General features: G+C 38.7%; 2 protein-coding genes across 2 annotated transcripts; both read left to right on the top strand.

The window, feature by feature from the left end:
• Window positions 1-1,571: 1,571 nt before the first annotated feature.
• LOC148152459 (fish-egg lectin-like) lies at window positions 1,572-3,210 on the top strand. The gene is made up of 5 exons (XM_088003322.1): window positions 1,572-1,731; window positions 1,881-2,117; window positions 2,205-2,416; window positions 2,499-2,623; window positions 2,717-3,210. Exons 1-5 carry the CDS (start codon window positions 1,677-1,679, stop codon window positions 2,853-2,855), a joined length of 768 nt encoding a protein of 255 aa, XP_087859448.1. The 5' UTR covers window positions 1,572-1,676; the 3' UTR covers window positions 2,856-3,210.
• A 1,556-nt stretch (window positions 3,211-4,766) lies between these two features.
• LOC148152458 (fish-egg lectin-like) lies at window positions 4,767-6,428 on the top strand. Its single transcript, XM_088003321.1, has 5 exons — window positions 4,767-4,945; window positions 5,094-5,330; window positions 5,418-5,629; window positions 5,715-5,839; window positions 5,935-6,428. The coding sequence occupies exons 1-5, from the start codon at window positions 4,891-4,893 to the stop codon at window positions 6,071-6,073; spliced, it is 768 nt and encodes a 255-aa protein (XP_087859447.1). The 5' UTR covers window positions 4,767-4,890; the 3' UTR covers window positions 6,074-6,428.
• Window positions 6,429-21,369: the final 14,941 nt, after the last annotated feature.

Here is a 21,369-nt window from a genome sequence, read left to right as displayed (position 1 = left end):
TTCATTCTGTTCTTTGGGTCTTGTGTAATGGCATCGCCCTCCGCAGCCCTAAGTGAGAAGCTGATCAATTGACCACTTATCAGCGTAGCTGTGCTGCTGTCTTACCACGTGTCTCTTAGAACTAACATTTTTTTGTAAACAATGATGCGTCGCCTCTTGCTGCCATGTGACTTATAGCTGGACAGTGATTGGATACAGCTCTCAAAGTTACATTATGAGGTTGGATTTTTTGAGTTCTAGTAAACTTTAAATCTCTAATGACATTTTTTCATCTTCCTGCATCTGGTTTTTGTCTCGTTAAAGACCGATTTGAAAATCCTTTGCTGCAGTAAAAATACAAGACTCACCTCAATGTTGGACTGTAATGGAACCACGGAAAATAATTCAGATCATTATGGAGGCTGCCAGACTTGGTTGGTGGTGAATTTTTTTTATTAAGTCTTAATTTATTCAAAACATCACAAACAAAACAACTTACTGGAAGACATTTTACAAGTAGGTAGAAATAAGAAAACTGGTGAATAGAATAGTATCAGAACTTAAACTTAATGTTCAAAGTAATTTATTAAAGTTACTGTTGTAAATAAATATGTCTTGATTTGTCAACATTGTTAACTGATTTTGGATTTTGATAACGTGGGTTGGATGTAAATTGTTTGCTTTAGGTATAAATGCTACTATGTGATTTGGCAAAATGGAACCATAAAATCACCTAATTTAGACAAAAACATGCGCAATACTTGCAGGCACTATTCAATCAAAAGGACAACTGAAAAACCTGCAATCAGTAACAGTAAGTAGTAAATTTTGTTGTGTTAATGCAATTTGACGTGTTTCACCCACAAGGTATTTTTCCGTGGGAAGACGCAAACTTCCCATCAGGTCTCAGAGCGTTAAACTTCCACACAACATTTCTTAGGATTTTCTGCCGTGCGCTTGTGCAGTGTGAAGGAAAAGCAGGTTGTGAAGTATGAGGTGATCGGGTTTTGTGATCGGCAACCAATCATCATGCACAAGTGATCATGCACTTTTCCACAGAAATCGGCCAATTATGATCGGGGGCTGATCAATCGGCACACAACTACAAGCATTCCCTGTGAACAAAGGGAAAGGCTTATTTTCAAGCAGGTTTCAGAACCAGATTTTTGTGAACGTTTCCCAACTTGGTAGTTCTGCAATAGTTTGCTGGTTCAGGTCCTGATATGAGCATGAGACCATGTGAACCAGTGCTTGTCATCAGACTGTAGCATTGAACTGATTTCACTTCTTCTCCCACATCCTGTTGTACCTGGCCCATTACCACATGTCTTTGGTTTCTTTTTATGAGTTTAACTTTTATAACTGTAAAAAGTAGAGCTGGACAAAAAAATTGGGCATCACACTTGATAGTGTGCAAAGGAGGTCAGGCAGACATATGAACCAGATGTTCTGGAACAGAGACATGTAAAATATGTAGGGCAGTGGTACCTGATTACTAGAATTCAGACACACTGTTGTTGAGGAACAATAAAGCGCAACCAAATCCTGCCAAGAAAAGAAACTAAAGTCTTCTGAACTACTTATAACCCCGTATAGTCACGCAATACCTTGGATATATAAGTCCCTGAATCACAGGAGTTTCAGGACAGAGAAGCAGAGTTACATCCGGAGCTGCACAGCAACTTACAGACGCCAACATGAAAGCTCTCGCAACTTTCTTGGTTTTGCTGAATTACTTTACCAGATGTCATGGTGAGTTCTCTTCATATTTTCAATTCATAGGGTGATTAATACCTGTCGTTACCAGGCACCTTACAAATACATTCCAATTTATAATTGGAAGATGAAATAGTGTTTTATGGATATTTATTCCATTTATTTTATGTGGTTCTTCTCTACAGGTTGGATCTGCACTACTGCTCCTGAGCACGCTGCTGCAGCCCAGGTTGATGCTGGCAATGGAATGGTTGTGATGACTGATAAAAACTCCAACGCCTTCTTCTTGAGTGATTCAAGTTGGTCCAAACTGGGCTCTGTTCCTCTCAAGCATGTCACAGTGGGATATGCAGGTGTCTGGGGAGTCGACCTCAACAACAATGTCTATAAATTTGCAGCTGGTGATTTCTTTCCTACTCATGGTGAGTATTATGTTTCAGAAACAGATTTTACAGGTTGGCCCTGATTCAAAGTTTTCAATAGTTTAGTGATGCTGTTTGTCTCTTCAGGTCTAGAGTTAATGCAGGTGGATGCTGGAGAAGGTCAGGTAGTTGGAGTTACCAGCCAAAACAGCATCCATTGCCTGAAAGCCAGCAGTGCCTCTTCCATTGAGGAGGAGGGAGTCTTGAACTGGAACACCATTCCTGGGGCATTGATGTATATGAGCTGTGGTCCACTCGGATGCTGGGGAGTGAACTCGGGTCAAAACATCTTCTTTACGGTAAACTTTTGTCTTACATCTCTTGTAGCTCCTGATATAACTCTCATCCACTAGTAACCATCTTTACTGTTTACTTTAATAGAAAGTCTCACCAGATAACTGCAGCATCAGTGGCTGGCGTCAAACAGATGGTGCTGCTGTAAAAGTTGAAGTTGGGACTGATGGAAGGGTCTTTGTTGTAATTCAATCTGGACATGTCTATGAAAGGTAAACTCAACAATTTTGAAGTGCAAGTGCAGACAGTACAGAGAATATGACTTAGACTAGAACAGTTCCAAATAATCATCTCTCTCTTTCCAGAACTGGTATCTCTAAAGCAGTTCCTCAGGGCACAGGTTGGAGCCAAATCACCTTTTGTGTGTCCATCAAACACGTGACCTATGACCTGGGACGTCTGTGGCTTCTGACCAACACTGGTGTCATTCTGAATTGCATCTAATAACCAGCTGGAAGTCTTCACTTCACACATTCTGTTCCTTCTGATGAATTTTTTGGGTTAATCCCATGTGTGATTTATCAGTAGAGGATCTAGAACAGCAGAAGTCTCCAGGTTAATCATGATAAGGGTTAAAAATCAAGGTGGGGATAGAAGTTAGTGTTAAATGATTATGCTATAGAGGATTCCAAGAATGCAGGAAATAAAAATAAAGTTTAAAGTAATACGTTTTGAATTGACATACAACAGTTAAGTTGGAAGTTTTTTTTGTATTGGTGTTCAACCTTTCAGCCTTTACAAATAAAACATTAAAATGTGATTTTAAGGAAACAATAAACTCTTCCATTGATCAACAGAATGTGTTTGATTGCAATTATTCTTTAAGACTGGTTTGTTTTACTCAAGGAAAAACAATTCTCTCTGTGTGTCTCTGCTTCTCTCTCTCAAAGTGCTAATGCAACACAGTAAAGTACTTCCAGTCCTAAACAAAAGAGCAGGTAGAAAGCAGCATTACAAGAGATTCTCATGCATTTTTTTATTTTTTCTTCAGTTACTTGCAGTTGATACAGTGTCTAATAATTTTTTACTAATGAAAGAGTAAATTGTACAGTCTAGTAAAACTACTAAAGTATATTTTCCCCCTCAAAAAGTTACTCAGGTAAATGTAACTGAGTAACTAGTTTACTACTAGCTGTGTATATAGGTCAGTTCACTTTGTAAAGTCAAATCTTTTGGATGTTTTAGCATCAAACAAACTTGATTTCTGTCACAATAAGAATCAAAGCTAGTTTGCTTTGAAACAGCTAAAGTTTTCTCAGCACCATATAGTGGTTCCCCAACTGCTAACACCATGTAGCACTGATTTTAAGGAATCAACAGGGTTAAAAAATAATTCAACTAAGGAGTACATGCATTTCAATCCTTGGACCTCCCTGATACTCTATAATTGCTACCTTTCCACCTGAACACAAAATATGTCCACCTTACTCCTCTGCATCATGGATCATCATTAACCAACTCTCTAGCTCAGTGTTTCCCAACCCTGGTCCTCAAGGCACACTGCCCTGCATGTTTTAGGTGTTCCCTTGCTTTAGCACAGGTGATTTCAATTAGCAGGTATTTGCTTGAACTGCAATCAGTTGAATGAGGTGCATTAAAGCAGGGACATTTCTAAAACATGCAGGGCAATGTGCCTTGAGGACCAGTACCATGTTGGTCACCGGCACCAATGGCAGATCCAGTATTGAGATCTTGTTCTTGACTCACATGTTAGATTTAGCAAATGTTTAATGCTGGATGCCCTTCCTGACACAAACATGTACATTTATCAGGGCTTGAGACCTTCAAAAAAAGACACAATGTCCCCTTTGTGGCAGCATTATTTGGCTGCCACAAATTCAGATTATTATGGAAGCTGTCACAAACTTTGCTGATAGTGGGTGTTTTTATGAATTAAGTCTTAATTTATTAAAAACTATCCAAGCAAAATCACTTACTGGAAGCCATTTTACAAGTAGGTCAAAATAACAAAAATCTGGTAAGCAGTAAAGTATCAGAACTTAAACTTAACGCTTAATTAATTTAACACTCATTTCCACTATAGAATTAATTAATTTAAGTTAGTTTTCTTTATTTATTCATATCTGTCATCACTGTGTATTGATTTAGCATTTTGTAAGATTACAATTTAAGTTTTTGATTAAATTTTTTTTCCTGCAATAATTTCATTAATTACTGAAAAGCCTGATGTCACATATTTAAGCAACATATTTCTAGTTTTGTCCTTTTACAACATATTATTCTCTGAATCTGGTACAAGGTTACCAGAATTTAGAAACATGGTTCTGAAAGAATAAGGAAGTGCAACGAAATAAGGAAGTGCAACCAATTCCTGTCCACAAGCTAAATTCCTCTGAAGTACTTATAACCCCGTATAGTCACGCCATACCTTGGATATATAAGTCCCTGAATCACAGGAGTTTCAGGACAGAGAAGCAGAGTTACATCCGGAGCTGCACAGCAACTTACAGACGCCAACATGAAAGCTCTCGCAACTTTCTTGGTTTTGCTGAATTACTTTACCAGATGTCATGGTGAGTTCTTTTCATATTTTCAATTCATAGGGTGATTAATATCTGTCGTTACCAGGCACCTTACAAATAATTCCAATTTATAATTGGAAGATGAAATAGTGTTTTATGGATATTTATTCCATTTATTTTATGTGGTTCTTCTCTACAGGTTGGATCTGCACTACTGCTCCTGAGCACGTTGCTGCAGCCCAGGTTGATGCTGGCAATGGAATGGTTGTGATGACTGATAAAAACTCCAACGCCTTCTTCTTGAGTGATTCAAGTTGGTCCAAACTGGGCTCTGTTCTTCTCAAGCATGTCACAGTGGGATATGCAGGTGTCTGGGGAGTCGACCTCAACAACAATGTCTATAAATTTGCAGCTGGTGATTTCTTTCCAACTCGTGGTGAGTATTATGTTTCAGAAACAGATTTTACAGGTTGGCCCTGATTCAAAGTTTTCAATTGTTTAGTGATGCTGTTTGTCTCTTCAGGTATAATGTTAATGCAGGTGGATGCTGGACAACATCAGGTAGTTGGAGTTACCAGCCAAAACAGCATCCATTGCCTGAACGCCAGCAGTGCCTCTTCCATTGAGGAGGAGGGAGTCTTGAACTGGAACACCATTCCTGGGGCATTGATGTATATGAGCTGTGGTCCACTCGGATGCTGGGGAGTGAACTCGGGTCAAAACATCTACTTTACGGTAAACTTTTGTCTTACATCTCTTGTTGTAGCTCCTGATATAACTCTCATCCTCTAGTAACCATCTTTACTGTTTACTTTAATAGAAAGTCTCACCAGATAACTGCAGCATCAGTGGCTGGCGTCAAACAGATGGTGCTGCTGTAAAAGTTGAAGTTGGGACTGATGGAAGGGTCTTTGTTGTAAATAAATCTGGAATGGTCTATGAAAGGTAAACTCTCAATGAATTTGAAGTGCAACTGCAGACAGTACAGAGAATATGACTTAGACTTGAACAGTTCCAAATAATCATCTCTCTCTTTCCAGAACTGGTATCTCTAAAGCAGTTCCTCAGGGCACAGGTTGGAGCCAAATCACCTTTTGTGTGTCCATCAAACACGTGACCTATGACCTGGGACGTCTGTGGCTTCTGACCAACACTGGTGTCATTCTGAATTGCATCTAATAACCAGCTGGAAGTCTTCACTTCACACATTCTGTTCCTTCTGATGAATTTTTTGGGTTAATCCCATGAGTGATTTATCAGTAGAGGATCTAGAACAGCAGAAGTCTCCAGGTTAATCATGATGAGGGTTAAAAATCAAGGTGGGGATAGAAGTTAGTGTTAAATGATTATGCTTTAGATGATTCCAAGAATGCAGGAAATAAAAATAAAGTTTAAAGTAATACTTTTTGAATTGACATACAACAGTTAAGTTGGAAGTTTTTTTTGTATTGGTGTTCAACCTTTCAGCCTTTACAAATAAAACATTCAAATGTGATTTTAAGGAAACAATAAACTCTTCCATTGATCAACAGAATGTGTTTGATCGCAATTATTCTTTAAGACTGGTTTGTTTTACTCAAGGAAAAACAATTCTCTCTGTGTGTCTCTGCTTCTCTCTCTCAAAGTGCTAATGCAACACAGTAAAGTACTTCCAGTCCTAAACAAAAGAGCAGGTAGAAAGCAGCATTACAATAAAGATTCTCATGCATTTTTTATTTTTTCTTGATTTCTGTCACAATAAGAATCAAAGCTAGTTTGCTTTGAAACAGCTAAAACTCTTTCATCACCATGTGGCTACCCAACTGCTAACACCATGTAGCACTGATTTTAAGGAATCAACAGGGTTAAAAAAAATATCTAAACTAATGAGTACATGCATATCAATCCTTAAACCTCCCTAATACGTTATTGAAAGTTTTTCTCTTAAACGTAAAATGGTTCTTACTATTTAAGAAAACTCATTAAAAACCCTTCAGACTCCTTAAACTCATTACTATGACTGAAAACACCTGATGCTATAAATTAATTTGACAGCATCATATTTGAAATGTTACTCAAATATAAAATGTTTTTACAGTAAGATGCTAGTCATAGTTAGATAACTGGATGATAATAGTTATCAAGATGACTATCATGGTTAAAAGTGCCACAATATGTGGAGTAAAATAAATTAATATGCATTACCACCTGCTAAATTATATGTTTTACTTGATGGTATCAATGTCTGACTTTTCACATGTTAAAACATGTCCTTTGTAATAAACTAGACATTATGAATAATGTGCTGTCCTCGCCCTGACTGTTTTACTTTTCAGCAGTTAAACAGCCAGATAACGAGGCTCCAATAACCAAACGTATTTCTTTTTTTTCACTTGTTTATTGAAGAGTGGCCTCTGACCACTGCCATATCTTTGGTCATCGTAAACTGCAACATACCAGGCTTGGTATTAGCTAATGAACATAGCAATTAGCCATTCTTGCTGTGAGCTAAAATAAAACATTTTCCTAAATAACTTCAGCGTACAATTATTTACACCACCGTTACATAAAACAAAGAGACAGTTATTATTTTCACAATTAACCAATACTTACGAACAAATCTTGTCTGAACCACAATGTATAAGGATATTAATTACCGTAGCATAATTCCATGAACTGCATTCCACCATCTTGGATCTATTTTCTTTTTTAGCGTCAGAAAACAATATAACAAAGTATCCACCAGGGGGTGCTCTAGTGCGGTTTTCAAAACCTTGGTCCAGCTTAACTTCCAAAAGGCAGCAAAAATAAATAACATCCTGTTGTTGCATTTTGCTCTTCCTTAGAACTCCCAGACAAATCATTACTCAGCTTTTGCAACAATATTTCTTCCCACAACCAAGAAAGCTTCCAGGATGTCTAACCTGCAGACAACCTCTTGACTGTCTCTTATGTTGATTTTGGGAGCAATGGTGAACAGAAAGCAGCTGTAAATGTAAATGTGGAGCTGTGCTTCTCTTAGACCCAGAAAACTGGTGTTTCATTTAAAAATGATAGAACTTATCATTGAACATTTTTTTCCTCTAGAAACAGTTTTTTTCTTATGGAGAATTTAAAAACTTCACTTTGCAGTGTACTTTGATTTTGACTCTGGATTCATACATTTTATTATATTTTGACTACTCAAAAACTTGAGCACTTCACACAAGCACTGCTCATCAAAGAGGTCAGAGGTAACGTGGTGTACCCCAAGGTTCAGTCTTAGGTCCCCTCATATTCAATATTTATATGCTCCCACAATCTCAGGTTATAACAGGAAATAATATTAGCTACTATAACTACGCGAATGATATACAGCTTTATATCATCCGCAATGTCGCCAAGTGACCTTTGACCCCATCCAATCACTGAATAGATGCTTAGAACAGATAAATGTGTGGATGTGCCAAAACTTTCTCCAGCTGAACAGAAACAAAACTGAAGTTATTATATTTGGACCTAAAGAGGAGCGAACTAGAATCAATGCACAGCTTCAGTTATTACAACTAAAACCAGTGATCAGCCAGAAACCTGGGAGTAGTGAGGGACTCTGACCTGAACCTTCAGAACCACTTAAGACAGTTACAAAATCAGCCTTCTATCACCTGAAGAACATCTCCAGGATTAGAGGACTGATGTCTCAGTGAGATCTAGAGAAACTCATCCATGTGTTTATCTTCAGCCACATTGATTACTGCAACAGCGTCTTCACAGGTCTGACTAACAAATCAAACAGTAGCAGCTGATCCAGAACGCTGCTGCTTGCGTTCTCACTAAAACCAGGAAGATAGAGCACATAACACCAGTTTTAAAGTAACATAACACCTACACTGGCTAACTGTAGCTGAGAGAATAGACTTTAAAATACTGTTAGATTATAAATCACCGAAAGGTTTAGCACCACAATACATTAGAGATCTGTTGTTGTTGTATCAACCTTCTAGAACTGTAGCTGTAGCTGTAGTAGAGCTGATCATTAATAGCAAAAAACATCCTGTTCCCTTTTCAGATTCTTTGCTTAACTGTGTCATTTTCCCGACCACCGATATTCCTAACTCAATGTGAAACAATTGAGCAACAATTGCTTTGTTGCTCAATTGATCTGTTGAGCAACGTGTGACACACGGCTGCAAACAGTAAGTCACATGATGTCCAATCCACCAGGCCACTAAGAGGACTTGATATTTACCTTTTTGCAAGAAAAAAAAAAGAACAAGCAGTCATCCACAGGATATTAATGCTTTGAACTAGGGCCGTTATAAAAGAAGATTTTAGTAATCGAGTACTCTATAGAATATTTTTATGATTAATCGGATCTCTCTGTCTCTCTGTTAGCTGTAAAGCTGTCACCATGGCCTCACACAATTTAACAATGCTTATTTGTCTCTCCTCGCCTATGTAAGAATGGAACATACACACGTCATCAAGAGATTTTGGTGAATATTTATTGCTCAGAGATTTATTCAAGAATGAAAAAGTCTGACAATGAAGTTTTTCCCAAATTTGTGAAAAGTAGGGAATAAATGTTGCCTTTTAATTTGTCTTCAGTGGTCCAAAGTATACATCCATCTATGCCCAAGGGCCAGATTTACTGAAACCCAACAGCTCAGTGGCCAGGCATCCAACAAAGTATGTGTTGTTTCATGTCTGGGGATTTTTCAGTATCAGCTCCCTTCGTCATGCTTCAAACCAGATGACATCGTCACATCAAGACGACAAAAAGCCAAGTTTCATAGAAAATGCTGTCAGTTTTTCCACAAAATCAACATTTCTAAGTACCACATTAAGTTAGCTAAAATTATGCAAATTGATGAAAAATTTGAACATCACTGACAAAAAATAAATAAATAAAAAAAAGCATTGGAGCAGCTCTGTCTCAGGCCAAGTCCACATGTAATCAGATATCTGGAAAAACGAAAGCATTTTTATGTGTTTTAGGCTTTGAGAGGCTGAGTGATATAAAACTCAATTTTATATTACAAAATATGATTATTTATAAAAACTCAGACAAAAGTGGATCTGTTAGTCTTAGTCAGTGGATCTCCTTATGCAAAAACATGTTCTCATATTTAATGGACATGATGACCAACCTACCAAACAGCCTTTGTTGAAGGCTGAATGTTGATTTGATAAAGTTAATAGACATGGTGTGACGTGGTGTTTTTAACTCACCGCTGAGTCAGGAACAACGAACACGCTGGGGGATGTGACACTGGAGGGATTTCATCCGCATTGCCACAGCTGATAGCCCAGCTAAAAGCTCGTCCACTTTGCCCGCCGTTGATGGTGCCCCGTAGGTCACAAGCATGTTTACACCGTCCAAGTCCAAACTATTGTTTTTGTAAAATCGAATTTTAAAAATCCACAAATATTGCAGTGGGGCTTTATCCTTCCAATGGAGCCCAACAGATCCTCTCTGAAGCAGTTACCATTAAAAGAAAAAAAAAAAAGTACAAAGTTGAGCCATGTCTGAACTATCGGTGGTCTCATGGAAAGAAGCTCTGGTTGCTGTTAGTTGACTTAATCAGCACCAGTTGAAAACGCTCATAATATTCTTTTGGAGATACTGTTTGCTAGAAAGCATCTGAAGAAGCTGAGGTCAAAGCCAGAGGTTGGATTTAAATATAAAATAGATGAGAATTAAATATAAATTTTGAACTGATAGCTTTTTTTATCATTTCATCACTTGAAGATATTGAAAATGTTCTCCCACAATTTATTTTTCTAATTTCGATGTAATATAAACCTCTGCAAGAGCTCTTTCCTGCCAACAGCCATCACCATCTAACAATCCATTTTTGAAGAATCTGAATTAATGAGTTACAACAAAAACATTTAATTTCCCTTTGGGATCAATAAAGCATTTTTTTGAATTTGAATTGGATTTTGAATACGAGGTGTCCAGTGTAAATGGGCAGAGAACTTGGAAAATTGCAGTCTAAAAAAAATAATCTAGAATTTGGTCTTGAAAAGGGTGAAGGAACCCAGTTGCACAAAAACTTACAAGGTATTTTATGTGCAAAGTCTTCTTTCCTATGGACTCATTTTATTGAGCTGTGTGCCTCGTTTGGCTCACTTTGCATCCCGGGGCCATTTAACCCGGGAGCTGTAACCTAAAGACCTGATAGTGGCAGGCTGTGGCTTTCAATCTGACTGCGGGCCCCCACTTATCTGTCAAATAAGCTGTTTTAATTGCATACACACAGAGCCCTATCGGGCCATGTAGCGCGCTCAGAGATAAGGGTTACACAGAGTCAGGCATCAGTAACAGGATAAGAGGACCGCAGGAAAAACAGAGCTGCTGGGTCCCAGGAGGACATCAGGTCAGGAAATATCTATAGCCGCCCTATTAATTTCAAACTCACAAAGCCATTTCTCTGTGTTACTGTGGGGCTGGCGAGATGGCTGCTGTTAACTGAAATCAAAGCATTTTTAAACTGCAATGACAGCGTGCTGACATTATCTGTGACCGGCCTGGGAGGTAGAACTATGTAAAACAACCTTGACAATAACGGCAATTTTATGCATATGTACAGATAAGAAGGGAGGAAAAAAAAGGACATGGGGGATGTTTGCTGTTATTCAGAATTTAAAGTAGTGAAGTGGTCAGGACCTTGTCATGCTGAAATCAGAGCAAACATTAACAACACACCAAGGACAGGACGCGCTGGGAATGGCAATGCTTCACTTTATCAGAATTACACCAAAATTCACAATGTGTGATGTTTGTCTTACATTTTTACACGTTTTTTACACAGTCTGGATAAAATATTAAATATGATTTTTTTTAATTTGTTTTTTTTTAGCTCTGGAAAAGAACAAGAAAAAAAAAGCATAGAACAATTAGGATTTCCAGCCTTTATTCACAATCCTCGTCTTATTAACACATTTTCAACAATACATCCATCCATCCATCATGGATGGATGCATCTTTACATCCATCCATTCTACCATCCATCCATCATCCATCTTTACATCCATCCATTCTACCATCCATCCAGCCTTCAGTTCTTATAGGTTCCATATCTGAAGTCAGACCTCAGTAGAAATATTTGCCATAAATCCGTCCTAATATGCATACTTTCAAACTGAAACCAGAACATTGCAGGCCTTTTTAAAAGATGTTTTCTGACGTGTGTGTTTTTAGCAAACATCCCAGGCTCCCGCAGCCTCCCATTCATGGAGGATTTGGACTGTTGATGCTAACACCGTGTATTGTTTTGACCCGTTTGGCCCGCATGAAGAGCTAGTCAACACTGTAGCTGGGTAAATGTCAGCAACACTAGGCTTTTAATGAGACCAGAGACTAAGGAGGGGGCTGACACCATCATAGGCTCAGTGCTGAGAGCCTCATTTACATTATAGCAGGCGACAGCCGGAGAGAGGCGAGCGGGAGAGAGCCAGCGAGACGAGGCAGCAGGAAATAAAACATGTTGGTTTTAGGATGGCAATATTTTCTCAGAAGCACAAATAAGGTCGTGTTTACTGAAAGCCTTAAAGCACAGAACACTGCTTTGATTTTCTTTCTTTTTTTTTTCTACGCTGAATGAATTCTGCATCAAAAGAGCAGTTTTGTAACAAGTTGATAATAATTGTAAAGGTATTGGAAGATTTACAGCAAACACCAATATGGGGGCCAGCCTCAGAAGGGCACTGTTGCCATAGTAACTAAATTTGACCACATTAAAAGTATGTCTAAAAGCACCGAGAGGAAAGAAAATGCTGGTTATAAACCTCCAAACTGTACGAGTCCACGAACCAGTGAGGTGGTTTCATTGACCCGCTCCATCCACCAATGGGAAACAAGATCACAAGAACTCTAGTGTCGACAAATAATTACTGGCAAAGTTGATTTGTTAATTGGCGTCAATCATAGTTAAATTTAGCAAAAGTACTTCATCTTCAGTTCATGGATCTGAGTCACAGCTAAGGTTATAAGCTGAATTTGCCAAATTTGAGTTAGATTACCCCAGTTATGCTATTATTACCATGCAACTTTGGAGTTAGCAACCATTCAGTGCGATAGTGTTCCATCATAGAGGTGCGGTTCCTATCAGATGTTCAATTCAGTTCAAAAATACTTTATTTGTCCCAAAGGGAAACTGAATGTCGTCACTCATATCTTCAAAGAATCGTGGAAAGGAAGAAACTCTGCTCAGTATCCGGGCAGCAGAAACGATATTCCAGTAACTTCTCCTGAACAACTCCACCAGTTGTTGGCGAGCAGCACTGCTAATCCAGCTCATCAGCTTTTGCTGCTCCTCTTTAAATCTCTGTCTGGTCAAAGAGAGATGTTGGAGTAAGGGATATGATTCACGTTCGCTATGATGCTTGGAAAAAATGGTTTGAACCTCCTGAGTTCAGGTATTTTTTCAGGTTCTCAGATGCTAATTAGAAGCTTCAAGTTGTCAACAAAATACCTTGCTGCCATGGTTACGCATCACAATCCCAGTTGCATAGTGTCCAAAATCAGAGGGAACGATTGCCAAACATCCAATGCCTCAACAAAACATTATCAACACGTCCTGCAGAAAGAAGTATCATAACAGAACTACTGCAACATGGTGCCACCATGAGCGACACAACTCCAGAATAATACAATAATTACACAGTATGTAAATCTAAAACTTGGCAATACATAAAGCAAGAATCATTAAGCATCATTAGGAGAATCAAAGACTGAAGTTGACCATAGAGATCGGAGACAAACACCAGGACCTCTGTTTTGTTTGCAGATCTAGGAATAGACGATTACAACTAATTTAAACTGATTAGATGTTTTATGATGAAAACAAAGATCAAAAAAGGTTTTTGAAGGTTTCTAAAGTTTTTTTAAGGACTTGCATTCCACTTTGTGGTTTTTCAAACGGAAGAAGCCTTGTTAAGAGCTGCAACCAGCACCTTTACAAGGTTAGCAAAAGCAAGAAATCACAGAGCAAAGCTATGATTTGAAATATTTGATTCATGGTCTATCAAAAAACTATATTTAGCCTATTTCCAGATGTGATTTTGCCATGGTAATATGTACATCCACAGGTTAACATTATTTTCACCAGTGCTCTTCCAGACTCTTGGTTTATGTACGTTTTTGAATTTGAAGAAAGTAACCCATTTCCTTTAAAATATCTCTAATTGTATTTGCATTTATCAAACAGACGTCAGTTTTTGGTAATCGAAACTGGCCTAAAACATAAAAGTTTTAGTCAATGTCGGACAATGAGAACAAAGTCCATCTGGTTCCAACAATAAGTTGCTGCACTGGTGTGTATGTCCCACAATGGTAACATTTTTCTTTAATTTCCTTTTCTCCTATTAAATTAAAAGTATTCTGCGGCATGCTTAAATCTGCTAAATCTGCTACAAAGCCCCGCCGTAAAATTAAATGCCACATGCTAGAACGTCTCGTCTTGTCTGTGATCCGGCTTTCTTACATCAGCTGCCTTTCTTTTAATCTGAAAGGAATAAACTGAATTTGTGATGAAGAATAGGCAGCAGCGGAGGCGGCGATGAATAAACGCTACATCACGTCCCTATCCACTCTGGCTGAACGTCAGGCTGCTACGCACTGGTGGGAGAGAGAGAGAGAGAGAGAAAGAAAGAAAGAAAAAAAAATCAGAGAGAACTGGAGTTACACCGGCTTCCAAGTATGCTGTCATGCCAAAAATGAGTAACGGCAAGCCTCCAGATTACAGAGTCCACAGAGCTCCTGGTCTCTGGGCGCCGGATCTGTTGATGTACAGCCAGATGTTGCAGGTGCCTCCTGAGACTGCTGTCAGTAAGGGGGAGTTTCTGAGAAGAATGTTGTTCAGATTTTTGAATGTGTGATTTTGTTCAGCGTAGCAATGAAAATCTTAAGTGAAATCCTTTCTGAAACCCTTCATCACACAATCAATCAAATGACGATGTTAAGAGTTTCTAACTACGGGCTTTCACAAACTCAGCACATCCTTTGAAATATTTAAGTTTCTACACGAGTTTCTTTGCTTTTATTAGCTACATTTCCATCAAACTGTCATCCAGATTTTGAGCAAATTTCTTGAAATGTTGCAAAAATGAAGAAAAAAGAAAAAAAGAATATTAAGTATGTTTCCATCTACTGGTTTGGAGTGAGGGTGATTTCATCACATTGACGCTATGCATGACTACCAAATAGGAAGGTGATAAACTAGTGTGGAGTACACATCTAAGAAAAATGGAGAGAGGTTTTCGGGAATGTGTTGCTATAGGGCAAGTTGTAATTGTAACATTTCTGATAACAGTTGACATTTACAAACTATCAAGAGAAGAAGACAAATAAATACAATTCTAATGATTCTAACAACTGAAATACTTGATCAGTCATGTGAGGTAAATGTTCACTACGTCAGAAAGTATTCAACAAATGTGTTTCCATCTCTTTAACACATTAACTCTTTTGCAAACTTTCCTCAGACCACTGTGGGAGACTGGAAAAAGGGTTACAAGAAGTGTGTTAAGGTGCATTCACGCCAGCTCTGTTCAGCCGACTTTAATCCAACTCCAGTTCGTTTGGTGGGAAAGTCTGTTTCATTTGGGTAGGTGCCAATCTATAGTCAAACTCTAATGTGAACCAAAACGGTGAACTCTGGTTCACCTAAAAACCTAGATCTCCGTCTGCTTGAGGTGAACTCTGATGCAGTTCGAATGCATATGTGAACGCCAAGTGGACTAGAGACTAGTATTGTAGTACCGCTTTTTGATAGTCTTGGTCTCGTCTTGGACTCAAACGCATTTGGTCCCGGTCTTGTCTCGGGCATTGAGGACTTTGAATTTTATTTCAAGTCCGGTCAAGACCACAACTGTAAAATTATCACTAAATTGCCAGTATATTGTCCAGTTTATTTGTTAACATCTATGCAAAACATACCTATTAAAATCTAAGCAATAACTTGACTTACTAATTACTTGTGTCTGTTATCGCTGTCCCACGTCGCCTCCCCTTTTCACGCACGCGGCGCTCCAAGACATGCGCAGTGGTTTTCTCTGAGCGGCAGATGTCTGTCTAATCGTCAGTAATAGAATTCCGCTGCATAAATCATCAGAAATCCGATGGCGACTTGTACATTCAGCAGCACGTCGCTGTCACAGACGGTGTGGACTACGTTTAACTTTTATCGTCACTTAGAAAAGAAGCTCATAGAAAGGTAAGCTCTGTGGACGTGATGTTAGCAAAGCTAGCTGTGCAGGGACAAATTGTATGAAAAAAGTTGTCACTCATTGCGCTGAGGCATACGGACAACGCTGTGACCACATTCTGCAGCAATATAGTGACGTGACATTCACGAATGATCCGTTTCTTCTGAACGGCTCTTTACTAAGAAGATAGGACTGGAGCCTCACTGAGAGCCGTTGTTTTAACTTGTAATGCTCTGTGCACACTGTAGTAGCTATTATTATCTTATTTAATTAGATACATTGATTTAATTATCGAATAAATAAAACACAAGAACGTAAGAGCATGCCGAGCATGCTCATTGCTCTTTGATTGTTTTCGACACCTATGGTGGCAGACATTATAGCACTGTGTGCTGCCTGGCTTCAAGCAGCAGGAGGGAGGGCTCAAGTCATGGTGAGCGCCTTGTGCTTGGTTACTTCTTGCTTGTTGCTCCTTGGTCAGTGTTCATATTTGAGTGTTGGGGCATTACCTTAATTGCAATGTTTAATGGTACAGACAGTGGTGGTTTTTGATATGAGCAATATGGGCAACTGACCAGGGATGGCGCAACACCTCTGTAGATTGTAGTACAGAAATGGAAGCAAAGCAGAATGAAGAAGAGCTTGAATTGATAATGATATTGGTTAAATTAGTTTAAGCTCTAAGTATTTAATATCTAGGTGTTTTATGGGAATGTGGATCTTTCAGATCATTTTAAAAAGCAATTTTGATCATATTTCACATTTTATGGTGTCATGTAGCATGGGGCGCTGGTCTAGGTCTCGACTTGGTCTCAACCTCTCTCGGTCTTGGTCTTGACTTGGTCTCGGGTTAGGTTGTCTTGACAACAAAACTAGTTGAGACCACTCCAAAAGCAGATTTAACATAGGGAATTCTGGGTAAATATGACTGAAGCTAACACATGTCTAGTGCTTGTGGGAAAAATGGCTCGTGGTCTTTCTCTTTCTTACCAAGAAAGAAAAATCCTACAACTGTTAAAATCTGATGCCACTCCATTTTGGTTTACGTTTTTACTGAAGGAGGAAGACAATGCGCTCAGTGTCTTCTTTAGAGGTTTTCATGTTTTCTTCTGCAGTTCTTGGTGCAGTGCACCCACAGTTGAGGACAAAATGAGATTAATATGTTAAAATAAAAAAATTAAAAAAGTGGGCATCTTTATTCAGTGACCTCATTTTTTCGGTTACAAAACTTCCGTCTCAATGGAATCCTTTCTTTCCCACCTATCCAACTCTAGTTATCCACAGGTAATTAAGGCATGGATGCTAAAACATTTAAATTCAATAGCAGCTGATCTATAATGATTTAGCTTTGTGCTTTTTCACCTCGGGCAAGCATGAGTTTGTACAGTTTACCCATCTCATAAAGAGGAGTGAGCCTTCCGATGAATATGTATTTAACGTTTGTGCTTACGAGGCTTATACCATGCAGAGTGCAATCACTTACCTGTCCAAACAACATGTCAGCAGCTCGGAGAGTGACAGGCCCTTTAATGTCGGCATTTGAGGAGATTTCAGTCACCGCTTTACCAAATGGGTAGAGTCATGAGGCTGTGAAGGCTTTTAAAGGGGAACTTCTGAGTGATAGTAATGAGCTGTAGGGAGACAGCAGCGCTGTGGTTTTAGTCGGCACGGCGCCCAATTATCCGCCAGCACCTGTCGAAGTCGGTCGTGGCTCTACGGAGCCGGGCTTTCAAACCACATGCATTTTGTCCCACCCCTCTGCTATATATTTTCATCGCTCCTATAATGAGAGGGGGTTTGTTATGGCACAACTACAATGACTGATGTATCTAAAAGAGGTACTTTGAATTAGATTTGCTTGTTAAATTAGCTTCTTTTTCTCCCCTCCGAATTACACCCACTGACAAACACGAAGACATTTATCGCATCCTACATATCATATTGCATGTCTGCAAGTACATTTTATTTGGCTTAAATTGTACATTTCAGTTATAAATCTAAATGTGCTTCTTAAAGACGGAATAGAGATCAAAATACCGAAACATGCTTAAAAAGATTACTGCAATCATTGAAAAGATGCTAAAAAAAAAAAGCAAATTTGAACCAGGATTCAATTAGATGTTGCTTAAATTAGTCCAGACTCTCAAGCTAATGAAAAAAAAAGGAATTCCATTGATTGGCTGAAATAACTTCTAAATTCTAAGACTGGGTTCGTGTCAGAGTTCAAATGTCCAACTTGTTCACAGGTAAAAGGAATTTTGTTCTCGAAGACACCAGCTAAGTTTTCAATTGTTATGTGAATGCTGGACAAAGTTTTAAAATGCTTCAAAAAAGAAAATGCGAATTAGACATTGTTCCATCTAAGTTTTTTGGAGTGAATCAACCAGGCTACTGTCAGGATGGGTGGTGGTAAGGTGAGGAGAAGACGCTGGGACCCAGGATGTAGATGAAGTAATGGTTTTAATAAAGATAACTCGACAGTCCAGAACAGGCAGCACAGCAGAGTCAGCAACAGCTAATACCGGTAGCAACAGATAAACGGACTGATACGCGAGCTAACACAATCCAGGACTAATGCAGTTCCACTGGAGAGTGTGGCAGGACAAACTTAGACGTTTGACAACCATAGACAAGGATCCGACGAGAGACGAGGACAACAGGTGGGTTTAAATACACACTGGGTAATCAAGGGGATGATACACACCTGGGAAACAATCAACGGGGAGGACAGGACAGAGACTCACAGGAAAACAGGACTGAACACAGGAAATCTCAAAAATAAACACACAGAAACACGGATCGTGACAGCTACGCAAAGTATAATTTTATCAAATGTTGACACTACACATGGCTTTTGTAAACAAGATAGGATGGACCACACATCTCAGAAAAATGGAGTTCTCCCCTATAAGACAGCGGTATGAACTTTAAAAATTTTCCCATGTTTCGTGCCTCTGGTAAGGCAGTGGGCAAACACCAGTGTAAGGAAGCATACATCAGAACTTATTCATCAAATGTGTTTCCATCTCCATTTAGCGCATTAACTTTTTGTCAGGTAGACAAAATCACCTTGAGATGGTGTAAAAACTTTTTTGCAAAATTGGGGACAACATTCCTAATTTTGACATTTTCATCTACCTTTTCTCATGCAAAATGTGCATAAAATTGAAATTTTTCTTAGCCAGTTAAGTATTTAAGTGCCTAAGAGACTTTTTGCAATACAGCTGAATGTCATCTGCATAAAAATGATAGGGGATATTTCAAAATTACAAAACGAAATGTCCAAGGGAGGTCTACATGTCAAAAACAGATCAAAAAAGGGCCTTGGTGTACACATTATATCGACTGATAGAACGCTTGTGAAGTTAATCAAACCATATTGGCTTTTTTATTTATTAGGAAGGTTTAGTAACAGTCTGTTTTATTGTCAAATCAACCGTAGTGTAGAAAATACAGAGGATGTGATATAATTAAAGGCACATCACTGGTCAAAGTGATTAATTGCGCAAAGTGAAAATGGCTGTCAATTAAAAGTATAACACTGAATATATTTAATTTTATATTTTAAAGTAACTTTTCTAGAGTTCATTCGGATGATACTGAAATACATTTTACACATGTTGTGCATTTCCTTAAGTTTCCTGATATGCTCTTGGTGGGGGCAAAACCACAAACATCAGCAACTTTTCCTCGAAACTTCTTATGGACAATTTCTCAGCATCTTTAAAATCCTGTCACTTATTTTGGGGATCTTCTGGGTTTGAAAATATCTCATTCTGTGCTTCAGATTTGGAGTGGAAAAGTGTGTCACTCCTCAAGCTTGTAATAGAAGGAACCCCACAATGACATTTTTATCTTCTCTCACCATCTTGTTGTGCGGTAGCATTGTCTGTCTGTGGTTTCGAAGGCTTGGATGAGTTACACACGAAAGCTACTAAAAGATTGATGGGTTTTTAACCTCAGTCCATGGTTGAACTGTAAGTAACTTGTCTATTTTTATTCTTGCTTGTTTGATTTTTGATATTGTACGACAAACCTTAAAAAAAAAGTCGTCTGTTCTTCTTGAAGTGCAAAGATTTAGTCAACAAACTAGCATCGTGCCACCATCCTCTGCTGTCTACAGTTCCAGCTGTGAGAACTCATCTCCAGCTGAGTATTTGTTGCTATGAAAAAGTTTTAGCTGACTTGTCATCACATTCTGAAAATCTCTGATATTAATGTGTGAAAACAAGTTTCGACACCTGGCACACTTCTGAGCTTTGTTTGAGAACAAGCAACCCCTCACCTGTCTTACTGAAAAACCTTCTGAGGTACATTGAGTGGTTATTCTCACCCAATGTACCCTGATGCTCTGGAAGACCAGCTCAGACAGTTCTTGAGGGGACATGAAATTGGATATAAGTGTTGACGTTTGTTGAGAGTACAGGCAAAAAAAAGTTTCAGGCACACTGAGTGATGAACAGCATGTTAACCATCAGAAAAAATGCACTGTTTTGTCCGCTTGCTGAAATTTTTTCTGCAGCTGTACGTGACACTGCAGTGGACTCACAACTGTTTCCGCTTCAGTAGTTGTGGATTCACCTATTCGACAATTTTTCTGTGGAACATATCTCCAAATTATTCATGGAAAATTCACCTAGCCACAGATTTGTTTGGAAGGCAGAATGCTACTTGGCTAGCTGCTACTTGCAGAGCAGCAAATCCCAAAGAACAGAGACATGGTACACTGTAGAAGTTAGCTGTGCCAAGACAGCTTTGACTCTGTTTATCAATGAAAACTACTAAAACGGGCAGTTTTAGATGTTTTAGAGAGGGGTTCATGTATGTAAGCTATTTGGAGGCAGCTGTGGCCCCTAAAACCTGCAAACACCAGGGGTCATGAATGTTGCATCTGGAGGGGACATAGGTATTGTGACACACAGTTTTCATGGTGTACTCTCAGCTATCAGTGTTAGTGATACCAGGAATTCCCATATCTTAACCTGCAACACAGGCATTCAGGTATTAAGTGTACCACTTATGTCCTGCTCCAACACTCTCTGCACTAAAATCAGCTATCTCTACCCAGTTAACCCACAAACCCCAAGATTTACAATAGCTTGATACTCCACTGCCACTGTATTTCTGTAAAAAAGCTAAATCTGATTAGATACTTTGAAGGCAAAACACTGAATTCTCCAAACTAAACATGGAGTTTACTTTGGGGTAAAATATACATAGTGGGGAAAAAAATAAATAAATTTCAGCAGTCCCAATGTATAGGCAGCTTGTTGTAGGCTGAGACTCAAATAGCTGTTGTATCT

This window comes from Poecilia mexicana, unplaced genomic scaffold, assembly GCF_051168715.1.
Source record: "Poecilia mexicana isolate PSO_F unplaced genomic scaffold, ASM5116871v1 scaffold_23, whole genome shotgun sequence".
Classification (NCBI taxonomy): domain Eukaryota; kingdom Metazoa; phylum Chordata; class Actinopteri; order Cyprinodontiformes; family Poeciliidae; genus Poecilia; species Poecilia mexicana.
This window is presented reverse-complemented; position numbering and strand designations above follow the sequence as displayed.

Coding starts and splice junctions, on each gene's coding strand:
- LOC148152459 (XM_088003322.1), top strand. CDS start 1,677: ATGAAAGCTCTCGCAACTTTCTTGGTTTTGCTGAATTACTTTACCAGA. Junction 2,118..2,204: donor TGATTTCTTTCCTACTCATG/GTGAGTATTATG, acceptor TTGTCTCTTCAG/GTCTAGAGTTAATGCAGGTG. Junction 2,624..2,716: donor TCTGGACATGTCTATGAAAG/GTAAACTCAACA, acceptor CTCTCTTTCCAG/AACTGGTATCTCTAAAGCAG.
- LOC148152458 (XM_088003321.1), top strand. CDS start 4,891: ATGAAAGCTCTCGCAACTTTCTTGGTTTTGCTGAATTACTTTACCAGA. Junction 4,946..5,093: donor TTACTTTACCAGATGTCATG/GTGAGTTCTTTT, acceptor TCTTCTCTACAG/GTTGGATCTGCACTACTGCT. Junction 5,840..5,934: donor TCTGGAATGGTCTATGAAAG/GTAAACTCTCAA, acceptor CTCTCTTTCCAG/AACTGGTATCTCTAAAGCAG.